The sequence below is a fragment of the Podarcis erhardii genome (assembly GCF_964252035.2).
Source record: "Podarcis erhardii genome assembly, chromosome: 3".
NCBI classification, from domain to species: domain Eukaryota; kingdom Metazoa; phylum Chordata; class Lepidosauria; order Squamata; family Lacertidae; genus Podarcis; species Podarcis erhardii.
This window is the reverse complement of record NC_138507.1, coordinates 84,617,053-84,633,723: the sequence shown is the minus strand read 5'-3', so window position 1 is coordinate 84,633,723 and position 16,671 is coordinate 84,617,053. Positions and strand designations below refer to the sequence as shown.

The 16,671-nt window shown below is 40.6% G+C and overlaps 1 protein-coding gene across 3 annotated transcripts; it reads right to left on the bottom strand.

Annotated features, from left to right (window-relative positions):
- Positions 1 to 727: 727 nt before the first annotated feature.
- POLH (DNA polymerase eta) lies at positions 728 to 16,432 on the bottom strand. Of its 3 annotated transcripts, none has more exons than XM_081856060.1 (10): positions 16,112 to 16,432; positions 14,854 to 14,988; positions 10,253 to 10,470; positions 8,693 to 8,862; positions 7,253 to 7,356; positions 6,537 to 6,656; positions 4,998 to 5,121; positions 4,279 to 4,344; positions 3,214 to 3,386; positions 728 to 2,890 (listed from the first exon to the last, which is right to left on the bottom strand). In XM_081856060.1, exons 2-10 carry the CDS (start codon positions 14,937 to 14,939, stop codon positions 2,047 to 2,049), a joined length of 1,905 nt encoding a protein of 634 aa, XP_081712186.1. In that variant the 5' UTR covers positions 14,940 to 14,988; positions 16,112 to 16,432; the 3' UTR covers positions 728 to 2,046. The 3 variants fall into 3 exon arrangements, with proteins under 3 accessions (XP_081712186.1, XP_081712184.1, XP_081712185.1); XM_081856058.1 differs by lacking the exon at positions 16,112 to 16,432 and adding an exon at positions 15,800 to 16,072; XM_081856059.1 differs by lacking the exon at positions 16,112 to 16,432 and adding an exon at positions 15,716 to 15,865.
- Positions 16,433 to 16,671: the final 239 nt, after the last annotated feature.

Below are 16,671 nucleotides of genomic sequence, written 5' to 3'. Positions count from 1 at the left end.
CACCCTATTGTGGACGATAACAACAAAACAGGCTGCAATTTCTATACAGAAGCCCCAAACCTGCTAATATTTCTTTCAACACATAAAATTTCCCCTTATTCTGCTTTACTGGATAGTATTGTTGCCTATGAGGAAAATTCCTTTCCAGCAACTTCCACAGAAAACGGAAAAAAGCAGACCAAGGTTTTAGCAGGAAGTAAAACAAAACAAGACCAGATAGATATCTTGTGTCTGTAACCTGTGCCTAATAAAGCCCTATAACTAGTTTGAAATCCTGTCCCTGATACCACCAAGTGCTACAGGCTGTTAGGATTAAACAGATAGGTTTTGCACTAGCAGTAACCACATTTCCATGGTTCCAGAAGTATAGCTGAAGACTTCATACATCATGAGTTTCCTATGGAATATACTTAACTATAGCTCACACCCAAGGAGTTAGAAAGCTGCAATTGGACACTTTTATTTATATCCTACCTGTCCTCTAAGAAGTTCAAAGTGCCATACATGGTTCTCCCTTCCCCCCTCATTTTATCCTCACAAAACCCCTGAGTCAAATTAGGGTGAGAGGCTGACTGGCTCAAGGTCACACAACAGGTTTCATGACAGCGGTGATTTGATCCCTGTCCTACCATCTCCTAGTCCAATACCCTAACTGCACCATGGGGCAATAATTGTATATGTTTGTAACTATCCAGGCAGGAAAGTTAAAGGTGTAAAACACCCTAAATCATACTGGACAACTTTATTTAAATAAGGTCCTGTTTTTTCATGTAGATAAAATCTATACTCATCAAGTAGATATTTAATCAAGCCATCAAATTAAAGTACAGGTGTTATAGATTTGCCTCAAGTTTCCATATGTATACACTGGTTTCTACACTTGATTTATTTCATAAAATTTATACACCACTCGATTGTAAAAAAAACAAACCTCAAAGTGGAAAAATTCACAAGCATACTTTAAAATACACAAGTTAAAATATTAAAGACAGATTAAAATCACCCTCAGCTTTCTAAGCATCTGGTTAGGCTTGTCTAAACAAGAATGTTTTTAGCAGATGGTGAAAATAGTACCATGAAGGTGCTTTCTTAATCTCAGTAGGCGGGGGGTTCCAAAGTGCAGGTGCTGCCACACTAAACAATCAAATTCTTAAGAATTCCACTGATCAAAGTGGTCAAATGGGCACATGTGGACTTGCGCAGTGCATATTCCAGTATCCATTAAACTCTAACGACTGTCTTCCTCAAAGTGCCTATGGAAGGCAATCCTCACCATAGTAAAAGCCAGTCACAACCTACAACTCTGATCTAAGCAGCTCAATGAGAGAACATATGAGCAGGATGCAGAAGGGCCCAAGTTCATCCCTTGACATTTAGTTCCCTAGAGCAGGCCTAGGAAAGCCCATGAGCAGCACCTCTCTAGATCTTCAGAAGCCTGTACAGTGGACACTCGGGTTGCGAACGTGATCCGTGCGGGATGCACGTTCGCAACCCACAGCGGCACGTCTGCACATGCGCAGGTTACAATTTGGCGCTTCTGCGCATCCGCCGAAACCTGGAAGTAACCCATTCCAGTACTTCTGGGTTTTGGTGGTCCGTAACCCAAACAAAGCAACCTGGTGCGTCTGTAACCCGAGTTATGACTGTATTGCATTTAATACCTCCCTTCTGCCAAGGCAGTTTACAAGTTTAAAATACTAAAACAAATGAATGACATACAATGTAAAGATGGTCCTGTGGAGGGGACAGTCTGACTAGAGACGGCCCCAATGACTACAATAAATTGGCAGTATCATTAATATGGCACCTTGATGCGAAATCTGTCACCATCTGAAGCTACAGAGCAAGAACGTGCTACAGAAGGCATAACAACCTTGACTACCAAGTGCAGGTTCTCGTAACAACAACGGGGAGTCCTGTAGCTTTCCAAGCACCTGTTTGGAACAATTTATTATCCTATTTATTTACTTATTGATAGAAGATAGATAAAGGCAAAAAAAGTTGCACCTTCTTTTTCCAAGATAAGCTGCTCAGATGAGCTTCATCCTAAGGAGGAGGCCGCTTAAAAAAGAAATCCAAAGTCCTATCTGTGCTTTGCCTTGGCCTTTTGGCCCTAGAGGCTGTGTGTGTCTTCTGTTTACTTTTGCCCTTAGCTGGAGGGCTGGTGGGAGGCAAAGACGGCCTGAAGGAGTCAGTTCCTGAGAAAGAATTCTGCAGCTCCACAGCAAAGTGGTAGTCCAAGTGTTCTGTGAACTCCCATACCAACACCTGTTGATTACATTTCTCGCACAGCATTGTGTCACCAGTACAGGGCTGAAGAGCCCAACTATCAGCCCCTACCTGGGAAATTCCAGCAGCAGGATGCACTTCCTTTTCCTTGCACAGATCAGGGAGCTCTGAAGAGACCTCAGGCACTTCTGTTTCTAAAGGGGTCTCCAGGAGCCCTGCTTTGGAGGTGGCCAGAGACTGTTCTACCGAGAGCCGTTTCTGCATGCAGTCTGGGTTGCTCCTGGTGATACTTTCTTCCGCAGGAACTTTTGGAATCTGGCTGTTAATGGGGGTGAGTCGTTTATCCTGACAGATACTGGACTCTGGTATTGATGGTAAGTTCATTTCATTGCTGACACCAGGAAGAGAGTTCCTGGCCAATGCCTGGGCCTGTTTCTTTTCCACTGCCCTCTGAAAAAGCATCTGAATAGAGTTGGTTGTCTTCCTGAGGGTCTCCTTTTTGGGGCTTTCAATGGACTTGCCATTTGGGCTGGATGCACTGGTGCAAGTGGCTTGGGTACCTTGGCTGTCAGTCGTCAGGAAGGAAGTAATGTTCACAGAGGAAGCATGAGCTTCTGAAAACTTGCTCGCAGAAAGCTGAAGAAGTGTAATTGGAGGAGACCTGTAGGCGAGGGCACATTAGCAAACAATTCAAAGGGAGTAAACTCAAAAAATAAGGTTACACAGATATTTTTCAACAATTTGCTAAGTGTGGAAGAAGCTGGCCCAAGGATATGTAATGAGCAACCCTCATCTTAGCTCTAATCGGAATAAATGTTCTCATATCATAAATATTTGTCTTAACAGCATGGCTGTCCAGCCCGCTAGTAGTTCATTTTCTGTTCTAGCACAGACTTTGCAATATGTACATTGGAAGAAGGGATAAAGCTAACATTTCCTCCTCTGCAGTAACTCTCTTGTGTCGGGGGGGGGGGGAGTTCTCACCATGCAGCCTGCTGGCCACCTGCAGTATTGCAGTTCTGGATTAGCACAAAAGCATCTCTGCTGATTTTATGAGCATCATAATTTGCTAAGGCACAGCAGCGGGATAAGCCGTTGGCATGTTTATAGCCCTGCATATGGATCCCAATAGTCAGCTGTTTAGCTACTCGGTTGTTCTGTTGGAAGAAAGATATACAGTATGTAAGAATCCTGACAAGAAATACTTCAGATATCAATAACTTGGATTTTAGGAGGACATTCTTAAAAAGGGGGTAGTGGATATCAGGCTGGATCAGGCATAGGCAAACTCCGGCCCTCCAGATGTTTGGGACTACAATTCCCACCATCCCTGACCACTGGTCCTGTTAGTTAGGGATGATGGGAATTGTAGTTCCAAACATCTGGAGGGCTGGAGTTTGCCTATGCCTGGGCTGGATTAATCCAGATGTGTTCCAGGACGGAGCTTAACCCTACTGTCTTTCTCCATGATTCTCCATTGAAGCTAAAAATGTAGGAAGACTATAAGGAACTCTAGTCTTTAACAAGAGCTCAGTGCTCATGAGCAGCTCACCTCAACCGTCACAACACCTGCAAGGAAAGCCCAATGCTAAAAAGGGATGTATCTGTATTATTTTCAGGAAGTGATCTAAAGGCACACGCTTTAGTCAGCTTAATAAGTTGAGCTGGTCAAGGTCCAGTCGGTGCTTGGCGGAAAGATGGATATACCACCCATAGGCTTCATATGCTAACTAAATAATGGCACAAGTGGAATGACATCCACTTCTGTGATGGGGCTTAATCCTCCTCTTCGACTCCATCCCTGCTCCCAAATCTACTACAGAGGACAGGGTCAGAGGGGACAACGACCCAGAACAGGTTGAGGGGACATACCCCTGATTTGCTGAAGATACGTAATTACTTCAGACCTCTAGCAAGCTACATCCAGTCAAATGATATGTATGGTTACCAGAGGCAGGCACACTTGCACTTCTCAGCCCAATTCACAGAGATCTCCTTCAGGCATCTAGTACTTAGTGAGATCATAGGACTCTATCTTTCCCTACTTACTTGATCTCTGTCCTTGTTCAGTCTCTCCTCCAGCTCCAAGGCCAGCTGCAGAAGCCAATGCTGCACCTACATACATAATTACTGTGTTTTTTTATTATTGTCTTGCGACACTGCTCAGTTTACTACAAATAGAAAACCAAAATATGCAAGGACAATCCACAGGACATTTTGATGGAAGGCCAAGAAGAACAACAAAAGCTTTCAGATCTCTAAACAAACAATACTGTAGGGGGAGAGTACTGTTTTCGTTTCTGGTTATGTTTGTGTTTCTATATTGTAAAGCACCCTGTGGTCTTGGGATGAAGAGCAGTATAGAAATTTAATAAATAAAATAATCTTGAAATGATCAGAAATGTTGCCATGGAGCAATTCAATTGCAGGGAAAGATGTGGTTACAGAATGCTCAAAGGACAGGACATTGCGCTAGATGCTAAAATGGAACAAGGATCTCATTTGCTAGCACCGCAGAGAGAGATCATGGTCCAAGGAATAATTCCTCCTCTGCTTTATTAGCTCATCAGCAGATCACAGGAGACATTTGGCACTCCCCTCCCCATTGATAGAATTCTTCAACAATTTATTGACTGTTTCAGAGCAAAGTGATGCTGAAAGGTGATGACCAAATTAGGTTTGAGAAAGGGTGCAGCAATGTGTGCTGCCTTATCTTTTATTCCTGCTCTCAGGTCAAACTTGGTTCTTGGTCTCTTACACTCTCTTACCTGCTTCTGAGTAACCAAAGCTGTTTTTCCACGGAAATTCTTACTACAGCCAATGGATTTGGGCAATTGTCTAGGTTTCACAGGCTCGTGCTCCATCCCTCTGCACAAGTCATACAACCAGGAGCTGCAAAGCATATATAGAAACCCGAGTTAAATAAATAAGTGGTTCTAAGGGTGGAAATGTTACTTATTTACTTAGAGACATCCAATGTATCTGGGACCTGCACACAAACCAATGGAGATGAGGATCAAGTCCAAGAGTTAGATTCAAAAGAAAATACAGGCAAGGCAAACGGAGAGCTCTCTATCATAAGTGTCTCTGCCACTTAACAGCACATCTGAATAGATATTGGTATACAAACTGCATGGAGTGGCTATTAGTGATGCACCCTAATCTGTTATGACATATTTTGCCGGGGTGCAGTGAATCAATAGCAAGGAACAAGCTGGATATTATGGGAAGAACATGGAAATATGATCCTGGTAGATCAGCATCAATTTTTATGTCCAAAAGACAGTTGATGACATAATCCACTGCTACCATCTGTATCTTTCTTCTTTCTTTGGTGATTACTTGTATCTGAGGGCGACTGTCTTCCATAAACATGGTTTTAGCAATGAGTCCATAAGTGAGTGTAGAGGCCAATTCTGGATCCACACATCCTTCCACAGTTGGGACATAGGTTTCCAGGCGGGAATTGATCATGCTGAGGGTTTGCCAAGCATGCCTTCCTCTTAGTGTGTTTCTCCCTTTCATCCTGAGTTCGAGTGTCTTCAAAACCCATGACACCTTTGGGAAAGGCTGTTCTCCATTTAGAACGCTCACAGGCCAGTGTTTCCCAGTTGTCGGTGTTTATATTACAGCCCTCTGTATAAAACCCCCACAGAGAGTATATAGTTTTGATTTCATAATAACTTTATTGGGTTAATGGAGTCTGATAAACTCTGTTGTCCCACTTGGATAAATATGTAATTACATGACAATCTCATCTGCTGTAGAAGCGAATATGTTAAATAAACTGCAGCTTACTGCTATGGGTGACCATGAATAGAACATTTGGACAGTGAAAACAACATTCTCTATTACATATCTATCACTTGAGGATGACACTCCATATGCATCTGATGAAACAGACTATCCTTTGAAAGCTTGTGCCATAATAAATCTGTCAGTCTTTAAAGCGACTAAATAGTCTCTTTTTGCTGCAGCTAACACAGCTACCACTATAGAATTTGCACAGTATATGCATAATATTTGCTTCCCTTTTGTTATTTTGTCATATTAAGTGTTACTTCAATGCAATGACTGAAGTGAGCTTTTTAAAAATGCACATGCTGCAATCTTCCCTGAATCTTGTAGATGTTTCATCTGGCTTTAAGCAAATGCACTGCCTCTTAATGTGTTTGTGTCAAGCTCTCAGTAGAAATGAGTCTTTGGAAACTCAAGACAGACCCTGTCTTGAGCGGAATCCTCAGCAGCATAAACATGAATGGATCCTGAATCTGTAGCAGAGGCCAGAACTTTAGTGAGCAACTTACCCAGTCTTCTCTCCAAAGTGGGTCTGAAGCTGTGATTCGCTGAACTGGATCAGCTCTCCTACATACTCCACTCCCAGAAGTTCAGTGATAGAGGCCCCAAGCTTCCCTCCAAGGTTGCGGCTATGGGAGAAAAGGAAAGCTGTCATGTGTAAAAAGGCAGAAGTCTTCAGACACAGGTTCTTGTGTACCAGCTAGCAGAAGGCAGATAGATAAGAAGGACAAGGAGAAAAAACAATGCAAAACTTGGCTTTTTGAGACAAGCATGGAAAACATCCCAACGGAGAAAGAAATCAACAAGTAGCCTCTTCCTTACCTACACTAGTATGTGCAGGAGAATAAATCAACTGGAAGATAATATAATAAAACAGCACCACATATTTATTAGAATTCATTTACATTTGCAACCAGGCCTGAAAAATCCCAGTCCACTCCCTAATAATAAACTGGCATATAAAAATATGGATAGTTTATCAATTTTTGCACAAAGGAAGGATGGCTGAAAAATAATTAGGGCTCCCCAAATTCTGGTGCTTGCACGAGGAATTTTTTTTCTCTAGCATCCATTCTTATTATTATCTCTTGACTGCCATTGGCCTGATGCTTACAGTATACCCAGAATACCCCTAAACAGTAATGTGCAGAAGAAAAATGCTAATTCCGAGATTCATGAGTGCAATCTCTCATGGGGCTTCTAGAAACAGATCAGTTTTACATACATGTTGCTGATTGGCATCTTGCTAAAGAGCTGAGGGACGGAACCCTGTGACACCAGAGTCTGACGATTAGGCTTGTTGAGACCACAGGCCAGCTTTGCTAATACCTAGAATAAAGAAAGTATCCAATTTAAGAAGCTTGGCTTTCAAAGTTGGGTTTCCAACACACACCTGGTCTATCAGAGTTTATTTTGTCATCTTAGAGAAAAGGTTGAATATAATACACAAATACTGCAAATAATGAGAAGGCAGTTTTTGTTTTCAAATGTTATCATGGATTAATTTCTTTTCCAAATCACACCCAGTGTTTTCAGAAAGGAATTAAAAACTAAATGAAACTAGACATTGCATTTGTGAAACTAGAGGGATAAAAAATCTCTCATATACTGTCAGATTTTGGTTCTTAAAATCAAAGAATAATTACGTCCTGCTGAATTTCTTAAACTGAAAGTTTGGTGGCAGGGAGAAGAAAATCTCTACTCTAAAAGCATTTACTGCTTCAGAGCTTATTATCTGGGCTAATCCTGTCTCCTCAAAAGAAACCTCATGCAATGATACCCTCTATTTATTTGGGTATATGACTTTTGTCTACAACCTGTGGCTGAAAGATCCAACAATAATTTGTTTATTCCTAATATTTTGAATACAGAATATACTAATCAAATAAATAGTACTACCTCTAAGGTCTCCTACATACACTGAATTCTAGCATTTTGCAGAATAACTGTGTGGAAGAGGAAATCTACTATTCTCACTCTCAGGTGCTAGGTATCCTGGCCTCCACCTGTGGCACCAATAGAGTTAGCACCTAGGGCAGGAAGGGCTAACTCCATGTTTTTTGTTATTACAACTTGCATCATCTCTCCCTCTCTCTTCTCTAAAAGTGCCATTAGTTTTAGAGCAAGAAACACATCAAGATGTTGTGCCTGCATGCTGTAACAAGCAGCTTCCGACTCAGAATGTGTCATTCCAGCTTGATGCCCTCTGTATATGAAGGCTCAGAGGCAATTGCCATTAGTAACTGACTAGGTCCACACAAATGTGATCTAATCAGTTGAAACCTATTGAATAACTCAATTAGCTAGCCACACATCTATGTCTAGGAAGCTTACAAGAGGCTCAACCTGAAGATGTATTCCTGTTAATCCTGCTCTGCATTAGACGCCAAAATCTTCAGTCCACCCCATCGTCCAACCTCACATTCTGGAGTTATTCATAAAAATACATTTTACCAAAACCAGATTGATGATAGTATTTACTACAATTATTGGGTCTAATCATATCCTGATTCCTCCATTACTGTTTTCTGTGCCAGGTCACAATAATAATCTGTTCAGCACAGATTCCACCAAATACATAGAGCAGCCAAGAGGTACACCCCTCGACGAAGGGGGTACCAGAATGCTGAGTTCAAAAACACAAACATGCTGGTCGTACATATACCTTGTTGTGAGAAATGCCAGCAGAACACCTAAATCCAGTGACAGATTCCACAGCTGCCCTCATTTCTTCCATAATGACAGCTCCCACAGTCAGCTGCAGCTCTGGACTGCTGGGATCTCCGAAAGGCAATGATTCAAGCCACTGTCGCAAACCACGTTCCCGCAGTTCTTCTAAAAGGGAACACAAAGCAACCTAACTCCAATCTTGAAAGAATAATTATTGTCATGGCAGAGTGGCAGGTCAGGAAAGCTACAAAAAGCACACAGTGTTGTAAAACATCTAGTGAAGAAGAAAACAGGAAGAAATCAGAAAGCCCTTTGTAAGGCCATCCTTGGTCAAATAAGCCCACGAAAGAAAAAAAGAAAGAAAGAAAGAAAGAAAGAAAGAAAGAAAGAAAGAAAGAAAGAAAGAAAACTTGCAGGGCAAGCAAATAAACAGGAGGAGGCGGGTGGCGGGGGGTATGGTTTTGCATTTTTGTAAAAATGTTTGCAGCCAAAGGAGGGCTACTCTTTAGGCAAGTCTCAAAGATTAGATTAATCAAGGTAAGAATGCAACAAACAACCTAGCATACAGTTCTCACAACAGGGAAGTTTCATACCATTTGGCCTTTAAAAGATGTTCTAACACTAGTAGCAAGGTAGCTGAAGATGTGCAATACAATCATATCTCGGGTTGAATGTGCTTCGGGTTGAACACGTTTGAGTTGCGCTCCGCAGCAGCCCGGAAGTAATGGAGAGCGTTACTTCCGGGTTTCGCCGCTTGTGCATGCGTAGACGCTCAAAATGATGTCGTGTGCATGTGCGGAAGCAGCAAAACGCGGCCTGCCCACGCGCGCCACCGCTTGTTACATTCGCTTCAGGATGCGAACGGAGATCCCGTTCACTTCCCGAGGTACCACTGTAAACTTAAATGGCTTAAAATAAATTTCCAAATTTGGAACTGAACTAAAGACAACAGCCACATGGAAAATAGCCACACAGACTTGAGCAATAAGCTCTCTCAAAGTACATCAGTTTTGGCAATTCCTACTGCTTTTACTCTTAACCTTTCCCCAGATCTCTCCACTTCAATCCTGGCCTTTCAGCAGCGGACTAATCACCTTCCTTTGTTCCTGCTGCAGGTTAGAAAGCAGACATGTCTTTCTTCTTAGGGAACATTTTGCTGAGGTCAAATTAATCTGGTCTTACAAAGCTGAACAAGAAGTGCGCGAAAGATTAGAAAGTGACAAAATAGAGAAAATATACTTGTATTATAAGCTGCCCCTCAAGAAGAAAATGCTATGGCACCATATCCATTACCTCTGAAGGGCACACTTCCAATTTCATACCATCCCTTCAAACCTTTAGTACCCTCACATGAACACTGAAGCAAAGAGAAAAAGAAAAATATATGCTAAACCTGGGAGTCGTGGATTGGCTCCAGACCATCACCATGCTCTTCTGTAGGCACACAAGTTTGAGAATGAAAACACCTCTGTATGGAATTATAATCTACACAGGATTAAGAGCAAGGGAAGTTGAAGTAAAAGAGTGGAACAGTATGTCCGAAGGCATGCAGTACCTTTGTTGCCTGTATTCTCTTCTGCTGTGAGGCTGTCTGGCCATCCTTGGATGTAGGTAGTTGCCAACAGCTCTGCTTCAATAGCCTGCCCTTTCATCTTCTGAAGCCTTTCCTGCACAGCGCTAGTTAAATCCATGTAGGCTTCATCAATGCTGGCACGTTCAATCACAGCAAAGCGTGACATCACTTCCATCACCTCCACGCTGGCTTCTCGGTACCTACGTAGGAAGGAGACCCAACAATGCTCTAATATTCCCATTCCATCTTAACTGATAATTGGGGTAGCTAATTAGCAATATGCCATCAACAGTGGTATTCCAGAAAGCAGCAGTTGTCACCCCCCCACCTCGCATGCTGCTAACAGAGCTATCTTTTTTTATATATATAATTAATTTTTATTCAATCTCCAATGTGCATTCCATCCATGTTTAACATCCACTTCTAACATATACTTCCCTCAGCCTTTCTGACAATTTTCCATATTATCACAATTACTCACATTTCTTAAATTTATATTGCGCTTTAACAATCTTAATCTCATCATATCTTTTAAGCAACATTTCTATCAATCATTTTTACAGAGCTTCTTGAAAGCCAAGAAGCGTTAATTGCTCCTCACATACATTTTTGATATACTCTGTAAATTTATTGCAGTGCATGCAGTGAATTTCATTCCTTCTTTCCACAATTTTACCCACTCATCAAATTGTATATTATAGCCAAAATCTTTGGCCCACTGAATCATAACTGATTTTACTTCTTTGTCCTTTGTATGTCACTCAAGTAATAATTTATACATTTTTGATAAAATTTTAACATCACTATTCAAGATTTCTTGATGAAACCTAGATTTCTTTTCCTGAAAACCTCTTTCTGACATCTCTTTTTTGAACATTGCATTCAACTGAAAATAGTGCAACCAATCATTCATTTTCTTTAACTTCTTCATATGGTTTCAATTTCCATTTATTACCTTCTTTGATTATCAAATTCTCATATGTAATCCATCTCCCTGTCATATTGATCTTTTTCACACTCATTATCTCCAATGGTGATAGCCAATATGGAGTTTTAAACTCTAATAAATTTTTATACCTATTCCAGACTTCAATCAATGATCCTCTAAAGATGTGGTTTTCAAAACCTTTATGCACTCTATTCTTTTCACACCATAAATACGCGTGCCAACCGAATCTATTATCATAACCTTCTAAATCCAACAATTCTGTGTTTTCTAACTTTATCCATTCTTTCGCCCAGCAAAGACACGAAGCTTCATAATATAACTTTAAATCTGGCAGGGCAAAGCCTCCTCTATCTTTTGCATCTGTTAATATCTTAAATTTTATTCTTGGCTTCTTGCCCTGCCAGATATATCTTGATGTTATTCTTTGCCATTCTTTAAATATTGTCACACCTTTAATTATTGGAATTGTTTGAAACAGAAACAACACTTTCAGTAGCACGCTCATCTTTATCGTTGCAATTCTTCCCCATAATGATAGTTTCATTCTTCCCCACACCTCTAGGTCACGTTTAATTTTATTCCATATTGGTACATAATTGTTTTGAAACAGGTCAATACTCCTGGGAGTTAACGTAATCCCTAAATACTTAACTTTCTTAACCACATTCATCTCTGTTTGTTGCTGTATTCTTTCTATTGTCTCTTGATCCATATTCTTAGCAATTATTTTAGTTTTTTTCCTATTTAACTTAAAGCCGGACACCTGACCAAAATGTTCTATCTCTTCTGACACCTCTTTGACACTCTGCATAGGATCTTCTATAGTTATAACCAAGTCATCGGCAAAGGCTTTAACCTTGTATTCATTACAACCAACTGTCACACCTTTTATTTTTCATTATTTCTTAGTGTTCTTAGGAAGACTTCTAGGACTGAAATGAATAATAACGGAGATAAAGGACACCCTTGTCTTGTACCCTTAGTTATGGCAATATTTTCTGTTATAACATTGTTAACAATTAATTTTGCTCTCTGCTCCGAATATATTGCCTTTATACCACTCAGAAAAGATTGACCCATATCCATATATTCCAAATTCTTTAACATAAATTCCCAAGAAATATTATCAAAGGCCTTCTCGGCATCCACAAATATCAACATCGCTTGTTTATCCTTCCTGTTTGACAGATACTCTATTATATTGATTATATTTCTTATGTTATCTTTCATCTGCCTACCAGGAAGGAAACCTGTTTGATCCTTATGAATCATTTCCTTTAATACCTTTTTCATCCTATTTGCTAAAATATTTGCATTTTATAGTCATTATTCAATAATGAAATTAGCCTGTAATTTTTAACCTGTGTTGTCTCAGGTATTACTTCCTTCAATGGTACAAGTACTGTAGAGTGTGTTTCATTTCTTTATAATATCTTGCACTGAATCCATCCGGTCCCGGCGACTTCCCACTCTTCAAATCCTTTATTGCCATTTAAATTTCTTCTAATTCTTTTTTCATTCAGTTTAATTTCATTACTTTGATATTTTTTGCACCTTTTTCTTCATTAAATACTCCTCCATTGTCTTTATGTTGAGTTTCTCTTTTCTTTTATATAGATCTCGGTAAAAGTCCACAAAACCTTTCCTTATTCCTTTTGGATTCTCAATCTCTTGATCTTCTATTTTGATTTTATTATGTTCTGTTCTTTCCTTTTTTTAATTTGCCAAGCTAACCATTTCCCTGATTTATTTGCAAATTCAAAATTCTTTTGTTTCATTCTTCTTATATTCCATTCTACTTCTTTATTGATTATCATAGCAAATTGTGTCTGGAGCATTTTTATACTTTGCTTGACCTTTTCATCCTTAGGTCTTATAGTTAATTTTTTTTCATTCTCCATTATTTGTCTTAAAATTTCTTTTTTCCCTTTTTCTCTCATTCTATTTTTTATTGCATTTTGTTGAATGAAGAATCCTCTCATAACAGCTTTGCTTGCATTCCAAACCATACTCATCTTTGTTCCTTTGTTAACATTATTTACAAAATAGTCCACTAAACATTTCTGAGCTCTGTCCACTATCTTCTGATTTCATCTTTCATTTAGTCTCCACCAAAAAGATTTTTCTTCATTCCCTTTTAAAATAGCTTTAACCGCATTGTGATCTGATAGAACTTTAGGTTGAAACTCAGTCTTTATTATTCTTGTGGTTATTTCACTAGAAACCCATATCTGATCAATTCGTGACATTGATTGATTTACCTCTGAATGAAAAGTAAATTGTTTTTCTAATGGGTGTCTCAATCTCCATATATCCACCAAGTGACAATTTTCCACCATGTCAAAAAAGGTTTTTGGTAATTTTCCTTCCTTCGTTTTGCCTTTAGCCCGAAGTCTATCCATCTCCATTGATACCACACCATTCATATCACCCATTATTATTACTTTTTGATCCAAATGTTCAAATAATTTTTCCTCCAGACCTTTAAAAAATTCTGCTTTACTGCCATTCGGTGCATATACTCTAATAATTATCAGTTTTTCACCTTGCAGTTGACTTGGACTGCTATGATCCTGCCTTCTTCATCCTTAAATAATTGTTGTGCCTCTAATTTGTTTTTTATGTACAATACCACCCCTCTCTTTTTGCTTTTATCCGATGAAAAAAATTCATTTCCTAATTTTTTGTTAGTAAAAATTTTCCTGTGCATTTTTTTAACATGAGTCTCTTGTAAACAAATAATATCCAAATTCTTTTGTTTTAAATATTGTCCCACTTTATTCCTTTTATCGTTCATTCCATTCACATTCCATGTCCATAATTTTAGTGCCATAGTGTCTGCCAATTAAATATTTTTTCCTCTTCTTGTTCTTTTTCAATTTCCTCTTCCTCTTCCCGTTTTTCTCCTCTTCCTCTTCTTTTATCCTTTCTGCTTCGCTCCTCTTCCTCTTCAAACTCTACAGAGTCTCCTTCATCACCTCCTGCTCCTAACACCTCTGCTTCTTCTCCTTCTCTGGTCAGTTCTTTGTATCTTCTAAAAAATTTATCCACCTCATCCGATTTTGTCAGTCTGTGCCTCTTCCCTTTGTATGTAAATGCTACTCCTTCTGGAAATTCCCATTTAAATTCAATTTCGTTTTTCTTCAAAGTTTGTACCAGTTGTCTGTATTGGTCCCTTTTTTTCAAAAGTCTCAACGGCACGTCTTTAAAAATAATTATATAATTTCCATCAATGTTTAAACATTTCTCCCTGTTTTTTTGCAAAATCAAATTTCTCATTTCTCTGCTAACAGAGCTATCTTACCTATTACAGATAAACTGGCTGAAAAAGTATTGAGCTCAGTTCACTATACTCTGAAGAAAGCCTGGATTGTTCAATTTGCAAAGAATGGTAAAAATAATTTCTAGAGACTGCTGCCTGAAGACCCAGAATGAACAAACTGTATCCACACTGGAAAAGAGACAGCAAAAAGGGATTCCAAAAACTTTCCAAGAAGCAAACCTTAGCCCCAAAGCAGAAAACTCATCCAAAGCATATCTGATCAGTAACCATCCTGAACCCTATTTTGTTTCAGAGTACTTCACAATCACATGGACAACAATAGCTGCAAGTAATAATCAATCCAGGGCTTACTTGGTGAGATCTGCTTTACCATGGGCCTCTGGTACTCGCGCTAACAGGAGATCCGGACATAGTTTCTTTGCATCAGCAGCAAACATGTTTCTGGTAACTCCAAAAGCTCGAGCTTCATAGCTCACTGCAATGATTCTGAGTTGGGTGAGGGAGAAATGATGAGCTATTAAGTTATGAGTTTAAGACAGTGAAAGGAACACACAAACCCAGGCACTTTTTTGGTCCAGTTTAGCATTAGATAATGAGTCTTTAACGAATTAACATGTTTAAAAAAACCCCCACCTACAAATTACTGTAGCTTAAAAGAAAGGAGAGTTTACCTTGCACGTTATAATATTTTAGCCATCTTAAGAGGAAGGTACGTTTTTAAAGGTTTTGAGGAGATACTGAGAGGCAGGGGGAAGACTATAAATAGTTTATAGAATGCTAGAATCAATTTGGGTCCAGAAATAGGTAATCGTTAGTTGTATAGACACTCGGGGAAGTGGATTCCATGCTGCATTTGGCTTTCCCACCCTGAGAGGTGAAAATCAAAGTCCATTTTAGACTGGGAGTGTGCAGGAACGCATCCTATCATTTTGGGGAGAGCAGGTAGAGGAAAAAAACAGAAACATGGGCCACAGGAAGGAGCATTATGAAGCAGTTGGGGTGGGGAGGCAACTCAGGAAGCCGCCCTATACAGTATCGACCCCACATCGATCGATCAGCAACGATTGTGGCGGCGGCGGCAGCAACTCGGCAGGATTTCTGGATTTGTCAGCCCTCCCTAGGGGTGCGGGCGATTAAAGCCTTTTGCTCTGACCATTGAGCCGCACGGCCCCTTTCCCCCAGCTGCTCCGCGTCAAGATCCTCCTCCTCCCACCTCATTCCGCCGACACGAGCAGAGCAGCAAAGCTAGCAGGGCCAAGCAGCAGCAGCAGCAGCAGCAGCAGCAGCAGCTCCGTACCCGCCGCCTTTCCACGTCTTGTACTGCACCACGGCGCACGGCTTCCCGCGCAGGCTGGGCTCCAGGCGCTGCTCCACCTGCATGTAGAAGCAGTCCATGTCCGCCAAAGCCACCACTCGCTCCCGCCCGCGAGACATGGCGGGCCACGCGGGGTCGCCACGGCCGGCGAGGAGGCGGAGAACGGAGCCGGGTTCGGCTGGAGGGCCGCAGGTGCGATGCACGGAGGCTGAACAAGCCCAGGCAACAGCTTCGCCGCTAAAACTCCCGCCTTCACGACTAAAGGAATACAACTCCCAGCATGCCTTTAACTACCTCCGCGCCTCGAACGCAGTTGGTTATACAGCAATGCATATTGGGAAATGTAGTCCTCAGGGGGGAAATAAGACTACGCGATAGATAGACCGAGAACGGATTTCCCTCCGCCCCGTAGTGGAAGGACATCGATTACGTCATTCTTTCAGGGACGCCGTGACGCGACTCTCCTTCACCAAACTAGCGGGATGATAGATGTAGAAATGTTAGACTGGCAATTCCTTGAGCTGCTCTATGGACTTTCTGGATTCCACCCCCGGTCGTGTCATCACTTTCGGAGAGGGATAAAAGTGACAGCTGCTCGTTCAGGGACAGTGGAAGGTGACAGTAATCCCAATTTAAAATAAAATAAAAAAGCACGCATGCATTACTTTACAATTCTATCACTACACGTCAGAATCGGGTTATGCCGCTTATTATTGATTCAATTGATGCATAGATTTACTGCGGACATACACAAAAAGCAAACTCACGGGGCTCATTAGACTTTTTTCTTCTTCTTAGGAACGAAAGTAACTCTGTTTCAGCTAGTTTTCTGAAAGCTGAAAGAGTTACTTTCT

Bases quoted from the DNA above. Each gene is read 5' to 3' on its own strand.
- POLH (XM_081856058.1), bottom strand. From the start codon at position 15,936: ATGTCTCGCGGGCGGGAGCGAGTGGTGGCTTTGGCGGACATGGACTGC. The intron at 7,357-8,692 runs GTATATGTACGA...TCTTTATTCTAG, and splicing joins CTGGCATTTCTCACAACAAG to GTATTAGCAAAGCTGGCCTG. The intron at 5,122-6,536 runs GTAAGTTGCTCA...TATGCTTTGCAG, and splicing joins CACTTTGGAGAGAAGACTGG to CTCCTGGTTGTATGACTTGT.